The sequence below is a fragment of the Exophiala xenobiotica genome, assembly GCF_000835505.1.
Source record: "Exophiala xenobiotica strain CBS 118157 unplaced genomic scaffold supercont1.5, whole genome shotgun sequence".
Classification (NCBI taxonomy): domain Eukaryota; kingdom Fungi; phylum Ascomycota; class Eurotiomycetes; order Chaetothyriales; family Herpotrichiellaceae; genus Exophiala; species Exophiala xenobiotica.
Window position 1 is genome coordinate 135,271 of NW_013562490.1, and position 15,415 is coordinate 150,685.

The 15,415-nt window shown below is 53.2% G+C and overlaps 5 protein-coding genes across 5 annotated transcripts; 3 read left to right on the top strand and 2 right to left on the bottom strand.

Moving 5' to 3' along the window:
* Positions 1 to 11: 11 nt before the first annotated feature.
* On the bottom strand, positions 12 to 3,603 carry PV05_07743 (uncharacterized protein). Its single transcript, XM_013457203.1, has one exon. The coding sequence runs from the start codon at positions 3,227 to 3,229 to the stop codon at positions 734 to 736; it is 2,496 nt and encodes an 831-aa protein (XP_013312657.1). The 5' UTR covers positions 3,230 to 3,603; the 3' UTR covers positions 12 to 733.
* A 796-nt stretch (positions 3,604 to 4,399) lies between these two features.
* Positions 4,400 to 6,439, top strand: PV05_07744 (uncharacterized protein). Its single transcript, XM_013457204.1, has 2 exons — positions 4,400 to 5,797; positions 5,849 to 6,439. The coding sequence occupies exons 1-2, from the start codon at positions 4,974 to 4,976 to the stop codon at positions 6,261 to 6,263; spliced, it is 1,239 nt and encodes a 412-aa protein (XP_013312658.1). The 5' UTR covers positions 4,400 to 4,973; the 3' UTR covers positions 6,264 to 6,439.
* Positions 6,440 to 7,590: 1,151 nt separating this feature from the next.
* On the top strand, positions 7,591 to 9,530 carry PV05_07745 (uncharacterized protein). The gene is made up of 2 exons (XM_013457205.1): positions 7,591 to 9,014; positions 9,113 to 9,530. Exons 1-2 carry the CDS (start codon positions 7,972 to 7,974, stop codon positions 9,381 to 9,383), a joined length of 1,314 nt encoding a protein of 437 aa, XP_013312659.1. The 5' UTR covers positions 7,591 to 7,971; the 3' UTR covers positions 9,384 to 9,530.
* A 136-nt stretch (positions 9,531 to 9,666) lies between these two features.
* PV05_07746 (uncharacterized protein) lies at positions 9,667 to 11,148 on the top strand. The gene is made up of 2 exons (XM_013457206.1): positions 9,667 to 9,999; positions 10,101 to 11,148. Exons 1-2 carry the CDS (start codon positions 9,923 to 9,925, stop codon positions 11,077 to 11,079), a joined length of 1,056 nt encoding a protein of 351 aa, XP_013312660.1. The 5' UTR covers positions 9,667 to 9,922; the 3' UTR covers positions 11,080 to 11,148.
* Positions 11,149 to 11,153: 5 nt separating this feature from the next.
* PV05_07747 (uncharacterized protein) lies at positions 11,154 to 15,235 on the bottom strand. Its single transcript, XM_013457207.1, has one exon. The coding sequence runs from the start codon at positions 15,106 to 15,108 to the stop codon at positions 11,356 to 11,358; it is 3,753 nt and encodes a 1,250-aa protein (XP_013312661.1). The 5' UTR covers positions 15,109 to 15,235; the 3' UTR covers positions 11,154 to 11,355.
* Positions 15,236 to 15,415: the final 180 nt, after the last annotated feature.

Here is a 15,415-nt window from a genome sequence, read left to right on the forward strand (position 1 = left end):
ACATATTTCCGATGGTCTCAGGTGCGTATGACTAACTTTGCGACGTTTCTTGATTATGGTAGCTCTGGCAGGCGTGCGATGGTGAGTTGCGCCATGATCGTGCATATACTATCCCCAAGATGCTGTCTCCTTTGCATGACCCAAGATGTGAGCTGGAGCCTTGCCAGAAAAAGTGGGCATGGCGATCAGGTCAAGTTTGAGGCTCGAGTCTAGATCGTGATGTCTGAACCTGGCGTGCTGGCTCTTGACAAGATGTCTGGTAACAGTTGCATTGGGACAACGTCGATTGCACGCACTTGGTCGCTTGTGGCTGCATGTCGCTTCTGGCTCTTTTGTGTCGCTTGTGGCTTCTTGTGCATGATGTGAGTGTACTCGCACATGATATGGCGTCTCTCAACATGTGAGAGTCATTCTGAAGGTCCATGATCTTCCATACCAGAATCACGGGTGTAACAATGGTGACAATCTTGTTTCCAGTAAATGGCGACTCCAGCATGCAAGAATATGTGTCAGCGACCTGAAACGCTCTCAAGTGAAACGATAGCTGGTATCGGAAGGCTCTCTAATGCTTCAACCTCTGCCTCCCAACGAATTGCTGCCGATCCAAACATGTTACTTTGGGATTTCCGTTCAGACAGTCGTTGGACAACCATACCCAGGAGCTCCATCCTGCATCCGGCCAGGGTCATCATACCTTGATAGCATCGACACATGCCAATTCCGTGATCAACATTCATAACTTGGCGGATGGTCCGGCGTTCGTGTCCCTCAAACGTCTCATTCGCGGATCGTATAGGGGTTCGCGGCTGACGGTGGCTTTGATCCTCTTGCCGAAGTACTCAATCTCGACAGACTCGCCCTCTTTCACCGTACCAGGCAGCCAGGCATAAGCAATAGGCTTGCGCATCGTGTACCCGAATGATGCGCTGGTGACATAGCCGCTTGCCTTGCCATTGAGGAACACGGGCTCCTTACCCATGACGACCGAGCGGCCATCGTCAATGACGAGGCAGCGTAGACGTCGAGCAGGAGACTTGGATCGTCCCTCCAGCGCAGTTTGACCCACGTAGCCCTTCTTGAATGGGTCGACGGCAAAGCTCAGTCCAGCTTCGTACGGATCGTGTTCGGTTGTCATGTCTGTGCCGAAGAAGCGAAAGCCCTTCTCCATTCGCAACGAGTTGAAGGCAGTGCGGCCTGCGGCAACCAGTCCGTGAGACTGGCCGGCTTTCCAGACCGCGTCCCACAGTGCCTGGCCGTACTCGGCGCTGGTCCAGAGCTCCCAACCCAGCTCTCCAACGTAGGACAGCCGGATGGCTGTGACTGGAATGCCGCCAACGCTCATTCTTTTGCAACAGGAGTAGCGCAGACCCTTGAAATCATCCGGGCTGATCTGGCTAATCACGTCGAGAGCACGAGGGCCCCAGAGTCCAACGCCGCAGACGCTTCCGGTGACGTCTCGGACTTGTGCCCACTTCGCTGGTGTCTTCTGCGCCTGCAATCTGGCTTCTCGACTGAGGTAGGCTAGATCGATTGGTGTGTTGCAGGCCACCTGGAATACGTCTGGCTCAATTCTGGCGGTGGTTATCTCGCTGCGGATGCCCCCGTGCTCGGTGAGCAGTAGCGAGTAAGCAACGGACCCGGGGTCTTTGGAGACATCGGTCGTGGTTAGCCGTTGTAGAAGGTCAACTGCTCCAGGTCCCGACACCTCAAGTCGACGCAGTGGTGTCATGTCGTACATGGCCACTGCCGTCCTCGTCTTCCAAGCCTCCACCGCGGCGATTGGAGAGTAGTGTCGAGACGACCACGCGTCTCGGTCGACCGGCTGCCATTCCTCCGGTAGGCTCTTGAGCAGCTTTGCATTGGCCTCGTACCAGAACGGCCGTTCCCAAGCACCAGATTCGAGGAAATACGCTCCAAGCTCACGCTGTCGAGCGTGGAATGGACTGACTCGCAGATTGCGCGGAGACTGTTTTGGCTCCAGTGGGTGTATGATATCGTACACTTCCACAAAGTTCTGCTGCGATGTCTCTTGGATGTATGCCCGGCTAAGTTGAACTTCGTCGAACCGGGATAAATCGCACTCGGTCAAGTCAATCTGAGACTTGCCAGTTGTTAAGACCTCCGCCACAGCCCTTGCAATACCGGCAGAATGCGTCACCCAGATTGCTTCTGCCACCCAGAAACCGTCCAGCGTAGGTGCCTCGCCGACAATGGAGCCGCCGTCAGGGGTGAACGAGAATATTCCGTTGAACCCGTCTGCGATCTCGCTTTGCTTTAACGCGGGCAGCAGCTCCTGGGAGTATTTCCACGCCGGCTCGAAATCTTTGGGAGTAAATTCCAATCGAGATGGCATGTTCTTTTCGTCAACGTGCTTGGGAGTTGCTCCTAAGGACGCGGCAACGACGGGCATCGGACGATGGCCATAGTATCCGATCCCATACTGCTCACCGTGCTCGCGATAATAAAGGTCTTGGTCCTGATACCGTAATATCGGCAGTCTCGCTCCGTTTGGTACCGGGGAGGCACGGCCGGCCAGGGCGGGAACCTTGGTGGTCTTCACGTATTGGTGAGCCAGCGGAACCAGGGGTATCGTCAAGCCGACCATAGCACCCACTTCGACACCCCAGAAGCCTGCGCAGGAGATGACGATGTCGGCGGGAATGGTGCCGTCGGAGGTCGTCACGCCAGTAACGTGACCGTCAGCTTGCTGGATGCCAGTGACCGGGGTCAACTGAAGATAACGAACGCCAGCCTTCCGTGTTCGTTCAATCAGCTGCTGTACGGCTTTCGCAGCCAGTGCCAATCCGTCACTGGGGATGTGCAGGCCGCCGAGCACCATATCTCTGTTCAGGTGAGGGTAAAGCTTCACGCACTCGTCGGCGCTGATCAAACGGGCATCAACGCCCCACGAAGACGCGTAGCCATGTTTTCGCTTGAGCTCCTCCATTCGCTCAGGAGTCGTCGCGATCTCGAGACCGCCTACCTGGTTGAAGCAGTCTAGCGATAGTAACTTGTCCATCGTGTATCGCGCAAAGTGTGTCATTGACTTTGAGGGGTTTATCTGAAAAACCAGCCCCGGAGCATGCGACGTCGAGCCTCCGGGCATGTTCAAAGGTCCCTGCTCGACGACTGTGATGTTTGTCCATCCTCGCGATACCAGCTCGTCGGCGAGGTTGGTGCCGACGATGCCAGCGCCAATGATCACGACGCGTTTGCTCAGGTCTGTCATTGTCGAGAATTGAATGTTTGACCACTAGAAGCTTATGCCACAGCAGCTGTATGAAAGGGTATAAAGATACAAATAGCAGCCCAATCACTCTGCTACCAGTAGCACGCCATGATGGTAAGGATGCAGAGGCTTTCCCGAGCACTCGCATAACCCCCCGCATCCATCGGCAAGAGCAACGTCCTGGATGCGTATGGTGTGTCGCTACGATACGAGTATTAAATGGGTTAGCGCTCCTAGATTGGACATGGGTTCCAGCAGGTCCAAGGCTGAGAGATAAGCGGCGATGCCGGTGATGGGCACCTAATGGGCACCTAATGGGCTATCCACGGAGTCTGTCAATGGACTGCTGGTCTCCATTCTTGCACCATTGCACCTCCAAAGCATTCGGTCTCGCCCATCACACGACTTCAACCCTTCGTGTTGACGGGCAGATATCAAGGGTCCATCAGGTCTCTTACTCCACCATGTCCCAGGGCGTCAATGCTAAATCCAACGTCATTATCAAGTGGCGCCTTGAGGGGGCAATGAGAGGGCTCAATGGAAAACAATCCCCTTTTGGGAATTTGACGTTCCATTTCAACCACAAACATGTGCGAGATTACGGTCCACGCCATCGATCATTCGCAACACTTGCGGTCGGCCCGACTTCCTGACACGGTTTGATATCATGATGACTACCGCGAGCAACACGGGCCACTAAGGGGAGGATTCTTGCCCAAAGGAGTTCCAGCCGACGAGAGATTTGGTGCCTCATCGATCAACTACTCGTACACTGACAAGCATTCGGACAAGATATCCTGACGTTTGAAGGAAGATCTGCCGATGCCGTGATACTGTTACTAACACGAAGTTCTGACACAGCAGAATCCTGTGCTGCTCGTCTAGGCGGTTGGCTTCCTGGATGGCCAATGCTGAAACCCTCTTTCTTGCTTCCATGCGTCGGATGACCTTCGATGAGAGCAAGGCTTGAAATTCTGGTTGTCAGTCTTATCAGAGGTCTGGGTCAATCACGGACGCTTATGCGGCCGTTGAGCATCTGGACTCTCGCGGATCACAGCCCACAGCAGACAATCACCACCATGGCCGCAACTACTGTAACACCTCCAAGAAGGAATGTCCCGCCCACCTCGCTGAGCTCTATGTTGATTGGCTTCTCCTGTTAACAATTTAGGGAAGACAAACTCCGATGTATCAGGTATGAATTGGCGTCTCAACTGACCGTACTTGAGCAACATGTGGAGTCCGGCTGCTGGAAACTCGAAAGCTAATCTAGACCATCATCACCCATCACGGTGATGTAAACACGCAATCTATCGTGGTATCATTGGCGGACCAGATGGTGTTCCAGAATATGGATGCGACCTCCGTCCTTGGTTAAGGCCCTTTATGTGAAATTTGGCCATATCGGGTCAAGACTTGTGCATGGCGTCCAGACAAGACCGTCTGCTGGACGAGCTCCGCTCCCTGGCAATGGCGACACAATTAAGCTACCGACGGCTGGCGCTGCCATCCAGCAAACCCAGTACACCCTTATCTATTCATACGGACCGGATTGCCCCATGGGGCTTGATGAGCTGTCGTCAAGCTGATAAGAGCGACAGCATGGTATGTGCTATCTCCTATATGTAAGAACCCTTACTGTCAGCGTCTCGTCAGCCACCATCTCTCAAGAGCCCGGTATCTTATCGAGTACTTCCTCTCCTTTCTGCCTTCCAGCGCCCTTGATCTATCTGCCCCTTTGATCATGGCTCCAGCACTACTGAACTATCTTGGCTTCGGCAGCTCCGCGGCCGCCGACGAAGAGAAGAGCTCCGTGAGAGCTTTGCCTGCACCATGGTACACCTCACAGGAAATGTATGAGCTTGAGAGAAGAGCAATCTTCTCAAGGAGATGGCTGCTCACCACACACAAGAATCGGTTCAAGGAGTCGGGTGACTGGCTACGTTATGAGATTGCTGGCTTCAACGTTGTCTTGGCCAAAGACCGCAATGGGAACATCAACGCTTTCCACAACATCTGCAGGCATCGTGCCTATCCAGTTGTGGACGAGGACAAAGGATCGTCGAAGATCTTCGCTTGCAGATACCACGGCTGGTCCTACGGCCTTGACGGCAAGCTTGCAAAAGCCCCTGGATACCAAGACTTACCTGGCTTTGACAAGACACAGAATGGCCTGCTCCCTATCCATGTCCACATCGACATCAACGGCTTCATCTGGATCAACCTGGATGGGAAACAAAAGCCAGAGGTTTCCTGGGAAGAAGATCTTGATGGCGTCGACTCGCAAGAAAGATTACAGCAATTCCAGTGGGATCAATATGAGTTCGACCACATCTGGGAGATCGATGCTGCATACAACTGGAAGATTGCAGCTGACAACTACAACGAATGCTACCACTGCAAGACGACGCATCCTGACATCCCCACCGTTGCAGACCTTGCTTCCTACGGGGTCAACGTGCAACGCGCGTGGATCCAGCACAACGGCGCCACCACACCTGAACAGAAAGCCAGGGGCTTGACAGTTTGTGCCACTTACTTCTGGCCAAATGCTTCGATGAATGTCTCGTAAGTCTTTCTGACTGAATTGATCGCGGCCAATCACCTAACGTAAAGCAGACCTCACTTCTTTTTCACTCAGCGGTTCATCCCTCGTGGTCCCAAAAACACGCTTGTGCGCTACGAGGTGTTCCGCAACAAGAATTCAAGCGAGGAAGACTTCCAATTGATCAACCAGATCTACAAGCGAATCATGTCGGAAGACAAGGCTCTGTGTGATGCTGCACAACGTAACCTCAACGCGGGCGTTTTTGTCAACGGCGAGATGCACCCGAAGATGGAAAAGGGCCCTCTCTACTTCCAGAAGCTCGTCCGTGAGGCAGTCACGGAACATCACAAGCGCGAACAGGCCGCCAAAACCGAGATCTGGCCAGCTCGTCAAACCCTGCCTAACAGTGCGTTGGATACGAAGAAGGACATTGACTTTTGCTCCGGTCTTGCCTGCTCGACAAGTCAGGCAGGTCTGGTTTGGTAATGACGATTCATAATAGGTTTGTTCGATGATTATTGACGCCAACCTGGGCTTTCCTGTTAGACTTTGTTGCATAGCATAGGTCTGGGATGATATTAACGATATTTGCAGAATGATTATTCCAACATCAAGAGGACTTGGCTCCGCAGTATCGAAAATTCGTCAGTTTTGACAAGCCACTGATCCGTGCCATCCTACGATCTCTTGTGGTTCCATTCCAAAGCAACAGATTTGCCATACGCGAGTTAACTACTCGACGAGATCAAATTACTTGATCACGCACGCCGACAGCAACAACGTCCTTTCTCTCACAGTGCCTTATAAGAAGCCGCAAGCGACACTTCTATCTACGAGACCCGATGATCCCAAGCAGCAATATCATAGGATAGTTCGAATCAACCGATGCGACTGTATTGAACTGCGTTCCAGGGGCAGCCCAAGCAGCAAATCACCGCAACCACCCATGTGCACCCGGCGTGTCAAGGGTTCTAGTGGCTACGATTCAGCACCAGTACGACGCCGTGCTCCAGACACGCCTATAATGGAAAATGGAGGCGTGGATCCTCGAGCGTGGCGACGTTGCCATGACTAGATTACGACACGGTCTGGTTCGAACTCTTCTGGGTTCGAAATCCGCCCAGGGAAGGGGTTTCTGCCTCGATAATTGCCGTCTTCTACGAGTACAATGCCAACGGACGAGTGCCGTAGATCTACTATTGCCAAAGTAGTCACGCCTATCAGCTGCAGAATGGCGGTGAGCGACGTCAAGAGCCAGCGCTTGCGGCACGAAACCCTGCCATCAGGTGAGGTCCTACGAGGATGCTACGATCTCAAGCTCAAGCTCAAGCTCAAGCACAATGAAGCGGTGGCTCGACAGCGTCGGCGACGCTCAAATGTCGTAATGGGGAGCATCGTAAGTGCGGATTTGGGAAACCCTTCGTCCACCGAAAAGGAGGTGCGGGTAGGATTTCTGACAAGGCTGCGCACATGATAGCACTGAGAGACTGATAAGGCCCGCCCTATGACAACTTCTGGCCAGGCAACGGTAAGTGATGATCTAACGCAGTAGCCGTCGAGAAATGCTATCATGATAACGCCATCAACGCTTTCGTGTCCACCAAGAAGTACGAGTTACAGGTAAGCGATAAGTTGGTGGGCTTATCCGGTTGGAGCTGGAGCTGGAACTGAAGCAGGAGCTGAAGCACAGGTGACCCGGATGGCGGATGGCGGATGCTGGAAGGCTTTTCTGAATCCGGGCATCATGCCCTTCTATCTCGTACCGCCCATCATCGCTTATCGCACCCCCGCAGGTAACTAAAGCCACGGCATGTGAGGCCTGGAGCTGTCCACTGTCATACCCCCTTCACGGCCCTTGCAGGCCCACATCAAGTATCGCCACTGGACGTCAAACTTCCCCTACCACGCCTACCTAGGCTCCGTACTCAACCATTATTCTCAAGCCGTGACCGAAGCTCCAGCTCCAGCTCCATTGCCGAGAACGGGCACACTTTCACTCTCACACAAAGCTCCGAGTGTGACTACCTGACTGAGTAGTACTCCGCAGAAATACTGCATCTATGAAACACAACAATAAAAAGAGGTGAGCCACGCAGAGCAGCAACCAGGTGACAAACAATAAATACTCCCAAAAACATACGGAAGTACTTCCTTGTCATCTCGAATATCGGATCAGAGATCAGAGACAGTCAGCATGTCCGACAAATCGTACCTCATCGTCGGCGCCGGCGTGTTCGGAGTCTCTACAGCGTACCACCTGATCCGAAAGTACCCCGAAGCGTCAATAACCATTGTCGACCGGGACGCCTACGACGCGGACTCGCGCGTCGCCGCGTCGTGGGACTGGAACAAAGTCGTTCGCGCCGACTACGACGACCTCGTGTACTGCCAGCTGGGCATCGAGGCCCAGGATGTGTTCCGGTCCGACCCGCTGTGGAAGCCGTACTTCCACGAGACGGGCATCTACTGGATGTGCCGCAGCGACTACGCGCAGGACGTGCTGGACAACTACAAGAAGCTCGGGCGGCGAGCCGACCTGTCCGCTGTGCCCGTGGACGAGGCGAAGAAACTGTACGGCGGGCTCTTCGAGGACGCCGACTACACGGGCGTCAAGGAGGTCCTGGTCAACAAGACCAGCGGCTGGGCCGCCGCGGGGGACTGTCTAATCGCCATCACGAAAGAAGTCCTCCGCCTGGGCGTCAAGTACGTGACGGCTGAAGTCACGGGGCTGGAGTTCGACATCCCGGGTCGATGTACTGGCGTCACGACACCCAAGGGAGACGTCTTGAAGGCTTCGCACGTCATTCTCTGCACCGGGGCGTACACGCCCAAGCTGTTGGAGCTAAGCGCCGCAAGTACAGGGAAGAAAGATCTCTCGGCCGGCCCGAGGATCGTGGCCGGTGGTATCACGACGGGCATGACGACCCTCGACGACAAATCATACAGCCGGTTTGCCTCTATGCCTGTCGGAGTGCAAGGCTACACCGCGAAGCAAGGCCCTTTCATCGGCAGTCTGCCGCCCACCAAGGACAAGGAGCTCAAGTGGTGGGGGCAAACGATATTCAAAAACACCAGCGAGGTCTTGCCAGGCCGCCTGATATCCATGCCTCCCGCCGAACCCGACTACGCGCAATGGAACGTTTCCGGAAGACTGAAGGAGGACATCAACCACGCCAACCACGTCTTCTACGGCAAGAAGGGCGCCTCGTGGAAGATGGAAAAACACCGGATTTGTTGGTAAGTTCACGATTTCTCGCGTTGATGCACAAATCGTGCAAACACATTCATTCAATCCCACTGTCGATTTAATTACATCTAGCTGATTCTATGTCAAGGGACGCATTCACGACCAGCGCCGACTTCATCATCTCGCCGCATGCAGCCGCCAAGGGCCTATTCGTCGCGACCTGCGGCAACTTCCACGGCTGGAAGTTCTTCCCCGTGCTCGGCAAGTATATAGTACAAATGCTTGAGGGATCGCTGTCACCGGAACTGGCGGAGAAATGGGCTTGGGATCGCGAGCGGCCGGATGCATCAGGGAATGCAGATTACCCGAGATGGGAGATGAAGGATCTGCTAGATCCAGTACGAACGTCGAAGCTTTAATCCGAGTGCGATCAATACCGGCGTTCGCATACATTACATAGTAGTTGTCAGTCAAGCGACGAGGAAGTTATCTCGTAAGGGTACAGAACGAGTAGAATTCATTGGTATTCGTGTGGAGCACCCAGTGGAGTAGGATAAGGTATCGGGCTACGTAGTGAGCCGGGAAGATGCCCGGCCGGCCTTCTGATCTCCTCGATCACTCGAACGCACCCAAAATAAATGGTGGGATTGTTTGCCTCATGCGGATGGATGATTCAGAAGCTTTGGGCTGCTATGATGACAGCCAACGGCGGGGAGAATCGCCGTAGGATCCCATCTTATCCCGTGCTCAAGTTGGCCGTTAGTGGTATCCCCATGGTCAGGTTCGCCGTTAGTGGAAATGACAAGCATTCATCGGATGAGATATCAGTATCGTCTCCCCGGGCACTGCGTTACCTCTCTCTATTTCGACTCGTTATCGCTTCCTACGCTGATCTGAACTGGCCCTGTATCATCGGACTTGACCTTAATCCGGCAGCCATCGAGGAGCTCCAAGCAAAATGGACAGGCGCAACTCGCAGCCTTGGGCAACGACACCTTTGATCGAGAGTCGAGCCCTTTCGGAAGCGGCAGAGTGGTATGTCACCCGCCTCGCCCGGTCAATTGCTTTGTCTCGCCCGTCCATTTATCTTGAACCCGTACTGCCCCATCTTCGATTCCTGTTCTAAATCGTAGAAGCAGAGTCTTCCTGAAGCTCGACAACCTTCAACCCGCGGGATCTTTCAAGTCCAGAGGCATAGGAAACTATATCCTTCGACGTGCTGCGGAGCGTCATGGGCAGCCAATACACTTCTATGCAGCATCCGGGGGCAATGCAGGTATTGCTTGCGTCCATGCGGCCAAATCGCTCGGATATCCTGCCACCGTGGTGATCCCCAGAAGTGCAAAGCCTGCAATGGTTCGGAAACTGCGCGCCATGGGGGCGACCGAGGTCATCCAGCACGGCGCCAGCATCGCAGAAGCCCAGGAGCACATCGAGACGGTTCTGCTGCCACTTGACCCTACTGGCGTCTTCGTACCCCCTTTCGACCATCCAGACATTTGGGACGGCAACGCGACAATCATGAGCGAGATTGCCGTGCAGCTTGGCGGCAAGCCGGACGTTGTCGTCTGCAGCATCGGAGGTGGGGGCTTGATCAATGGTATTATGCAAGTGCTCGACGACAACGGTTGGAGCGAAGACGTGCAAGTACTGGCAATGGAAACGAAGGGTGCCGACTCGTTGAATCAATCTCTCCTGGCAGGAGAGCTCATTACTCTGCCGCGCATCACGTCTCAAGCAACAAGTCTCGGTGTTGTCAAAGTCTCAGAGAGGACCTTCGAGTATGCCCAACGGCCGAACGTTACAAGTCTTGTGCTCTCCGATGCAGAAGCCGCGCGAGGGTGTTGTCTGCTGGCGGAACACGAGAGAATGATGGTCGAGCTAACTGTCGGTGTCAATGTACCCGTCTGCTATGATGGCCTCTTGCAAAGGGTACTAGGGTCGCGAAAGGTTCTGGACAGATCGAGCAAAGTCGTGATCGTCGTCTGCGGTGGGAACGACATCTCTGTCGAAATGCTCATGGATTGGTATAGAACAACCTTGGGCGAGGAGGATTTGCAAGAGACCACAATTGCTAGTGTACCAAGACCTACGTCGACCAAGCTAACAGCATGAGACAACGTATAGGATGCGGCGTTAAGGGTTTCTCGATAGTGTTGCAATATATCCACTTGCGTATTGAAATTTTGCGACTGCACTACCGAGTATTTGCACTTTCAATTTGATGTGATTGATGTACTGATGTAACGTTGCTTCCTCCGAGCAGCTTTTCGCCGGCCGAAAACTCCTTCGCTAGTTTGAGCAAGACAAGCTATCGTACAATCCATGCCTTTTGTTGCACTTCGAGTCATCAGTCACCTAGCGCAGTCAAGCGACGAGGTCTTTGATCCCTCAAAGTTCCATAGCGTCTCCAGTATGCGAAGATAGATTCAGCCGAGAACGATCGGCCAGTCCCTCCCCATCATCGTCAGTCTCTCCGTCGACTTCAAAATCGAAATCTCCGCGTTCAATTCTGCTGCACTTGTCTAAGATCTGTTGATACTCCTTTCGCAAATCTTCCAGGGTGATGATGATGCGCCGTCTCTTCTTCGAGCCGACGCCGTCTTCTTCTGCATTGTCTCCATTCTGCTGATTCGACAGCCCCTTATTGTCCGTTTCTGCATCGGCCAAGATATACGCTTCTTCCGGGGCCACGCAAGCCATCATGTTGATCAAGGAGAGGAGCACATGACGCAAAGCAGTCGCCTGAGGGTCGTATCTTGCTCCCCCGGATCGACGTACCAGTCTCAGACGATCGTACAAGACCGTCACCGCACCACGATAATTTTTCTGGGCGACACGCATCGCATACATGATTCCGAGATAATCGAAGCCGCCATCAGCAGCAAGCCAACCCGAGGAGGTCATGCTGGCTGAGGTCTGCTTCTTCGCCAACGACACCAGATGCTGATCCAGGTGACGAGCAAGGTGCGGATACATGGCCCATGGCAAAGACTGCAAAGTCTTCAGTGCGCTTTTGCCGTCACAGTTTGATGACTGAGGATTTAGTATGGCATTGACGAGTGATGTAACAGAAGATCTCTGTAACGCTGAATCGGGCAGCTGTACCAAAGTGTCGTATGCAAGATTGAATCGTGACGACTTCAGTTCTGCGTTGAAGAGTCGAGACAGGACTTCGGTCCTGAAATTTGGCAAAGGCTCTTTCTGGTCCGATTGCAATGCTTGCAGGGTCAAGTGAGCAAATCTTGCAGACTCGTTGTAAGCATGAGCTGATTCGAACAGAGTTGAGATGTGATGCAAATATAGTGGCAGTCCACTATTGAAATATTCGGCCTCGATCATCGACAGTAATCCTGCCGAAAGAGCCACGAGATTTCCAACTGCTTTGCCGCATGCAAGTCCGTACGAAGCCTTCTTGAAATACATTGTTGCCATCTGGTGCTCTCCTTTCACAAGCGCCAGACGTCCCTTGACATAACTCGACCAGGGGGTTGAGGGTTGAAACTTCAAAAAGTCAGTTGCTAGGTCAAATTGGCCCTGTTTCAGCAGATCGCACAGAAGGTACACAGCGCCATCGTCGTTCTCGATCGTGTCTTTGCCGGATGCCCAATCATCAATCTCGGCAAGCTGCTCCGTGATCAAGTAGAGGAGGGGCTTTTCGACGGCCGGCTGCGGTCGGACTGCTTTGCTCAGCGTATCCTCGAGAATGCTGACCAGTCTTTCGTGCTCCGAGCCAGACGTGGATGGTCGACGAGCCGCATTGGGCTGTCCGTCTGCACCAAGTATTTCCAGGGGAACGTGTCGAAAGCGCGTTGCCAGCCATAAATTGCGGTTGCATAATTTGAGTAAGGGAATGATTTGGTGATACAATTCTGGCGCATCAAACGAAGTCATTTTGACCTCTTCTTGATTCAGCTCACCCTCGACAAAGATGGCCAATACGAGGAGATCCATAAGCAATTGACGTTGGCATGACATATAGTCGAGCATTCCTGTCGAGAACAAGAGGTTTGCAAACAGTGTATTCCTCAATGCGCTCTTTGTCTTTTTGGTTTTGGCGGCCAGCAGCTCGAGAATACCTAAAAAGAGTTCGTTGTTCAAAGAAGGCATTCCTCCCACCGGGTCAAGGTCCGCTTCAAGTCGTTCGAAGACCTCGTTCGAGATCGCTTCGCTGAAGCCGGTGGTGTCGTAGATCTCGAATATTCTAGTAGGAGTGACCAACTCGTCGCCAATAGACATATCTTCCTCGATAGCGACCGCCAAGTCATTGGCCAGGTCGGCAGTGAATGATTGCCTGAAAGTCGAGGCAGCAGAAATCAAGGTCGCGAGATTCGTAAACGGCTCTCCATCATCAGCATTGACTTTACGATGAAGCCAGGTTTGCCCAGCAACTTCTTCCAGGTCTGGAATGTCCTCGAGTTCATTCTGCTGGAGCAGTTCGATTTTGCTGCATTCTCTCACAGCACAACATTTGCCCGTCATTGTAATCCACGCCATATCGCTGAATGCGTCGTAAGCCAATGCTAAAGGAGCATTCCGGCTCTCGTTGATGTTTTCCGCAATGCGATACAAATTGCGCCATTGCGAGTCTGTGTCCGCAATGAAACGCTCAAAGTCCAGATCGGAGTCTCCATATTTTCGTAGAGATATTGTTGCCGCGACAATGTGGCACATTCGTTGTCGTAATGAGCCTGCTCTCTGCGAGACACCTAACTTCACGGCTGTTGCCTCTTCGAACACGGACAGCGCGGTCTCAAGACCTGCTTCAGTGTATCTCCCTGGGTAAAACAGGTAATCCAACCATTTGGATGCAGGATCCTCGGAGTCGGATCTGACTAGGTCAGGTGCCAGATTCTTCGAGGAGGAAGTTGCTGCGCATTTGACCCAGTTCGTCTTCCACGATTTGACGAGGCTTGCAAACTCGAAACTGCAGTGGTAGAGTTGATGGTAATTGTGATTTCGCCACAACACCCATAATTGAGCAGGTTTGTAGTCTGTGCCAGGATCCAACTTGAAGCCGATCATTGTCCAAATGGTATTTCCTGAGGGGTCTGGATCGGGAGCACTTAATCGCTGGCCAGGATACTTGTCCTCGACAACAAGTGCTTCCGTTGAACCACCCTTGAGGTCCCAGAACTTGAACTGACCACCGTCTTGAGGAGTGTATGTCAACACCACGGGATATCGCTGAAGGGGTAGCTTAAAAATCTGAATGGATGCGTCCTCGGCTGGATTGAGGTGCGTCCGGTCATTTGGGTCTCGGACTGCATCGAGCAAGTCTCTTGTCGCAACAACTCTGCCGTCCAACAGATTCCAGACTCTTAAACTGTGGTTCAGACATACAGTGAACAAAAATTTGCCGTCGGGAGAGGTCACCATGGCGTGAGCTGTTCTTGGATCCAGTGACGTCGAACCGTATTCAATTGTTTGGAGACCCCGACGGCTGACAATACCGCGTATTGACGCACCCCAGCTCTTGTCATCGTAGATGTCATGTTTCCAGTGCCCATCTATCGACCGCCTCGTAGATCTCTGGACTCTACCGCTTGTGAAGGATAGGAAGACTTCGAGAGGACTATTGGCCCAAACGTGGTGGACAGTGTTGAGGTCTAGGGAAGAACAGTCAAGTGGCTTGCACCACTGATTAATGTCTTCCGCTCGCAGAACGGCTGGGTCGCGAAAGGCACTGGTGGGCAGTCGGAGATTGAACAATTCATTCTTGTTTGTGCAGATGAAGGCATGGATATCGTCGCCAGTCTCGAGATCCGCAAATGTGACGCCCCGAGGGCGAATCTCGTCTTGGAAGTTGCACTTCAACGTGTAATATGCTTCTTTCAGGTCGCCTTCACTCCGCGCCAAATCCGCGCACTGGATTTGGAGAGTTCTGCCATTGTTGACAACACTCCAATGGAAGGTTCTCGGGTAAGACTTGGATTGCCGGAAGTAAATCGAGCTTTGAGAGGCAAGATGGTGCGCGGAAAAGGACTGCTCGTCTTTCGTGAAGGCCTTCGTGTTGGCCAGACGGTTGGATGAGGATTTGGACTTGTCGTAGAAGCCCTTCTTTCCAGGGATTTGGAGGTCTATGGTGGAAGCTCGGGTCGCAGGCGTCACCTCGAAAGCGGTCTCGGTGTAGAGATTGAGCATGGCTGCGACTGCTGATCGAGACGCATTTGGTCGAAGGATCGCTCAGGTCCACAATTGTGCAGTAGGAAGTAACATGTTGGCGGAGGTCTGGTAGTCTTCAATGTGAACTGCGCCGTGTAAAAAGTTGCCCAACGCGTGTAATCGCGCTGCCACAGAATGCCAAGCAGAGTACTCCGTAGGTAGAGACTGTTCGCACCTCACCCCAGTTTGGGAAGCAGGGTGATGCCGCCCTGTTCTCACCTAGTGCCACCCTAACCACGCCTAATTTAGGCCACTAAGTTAGGCTCGCGAGAGTGGGTGGCTGGGG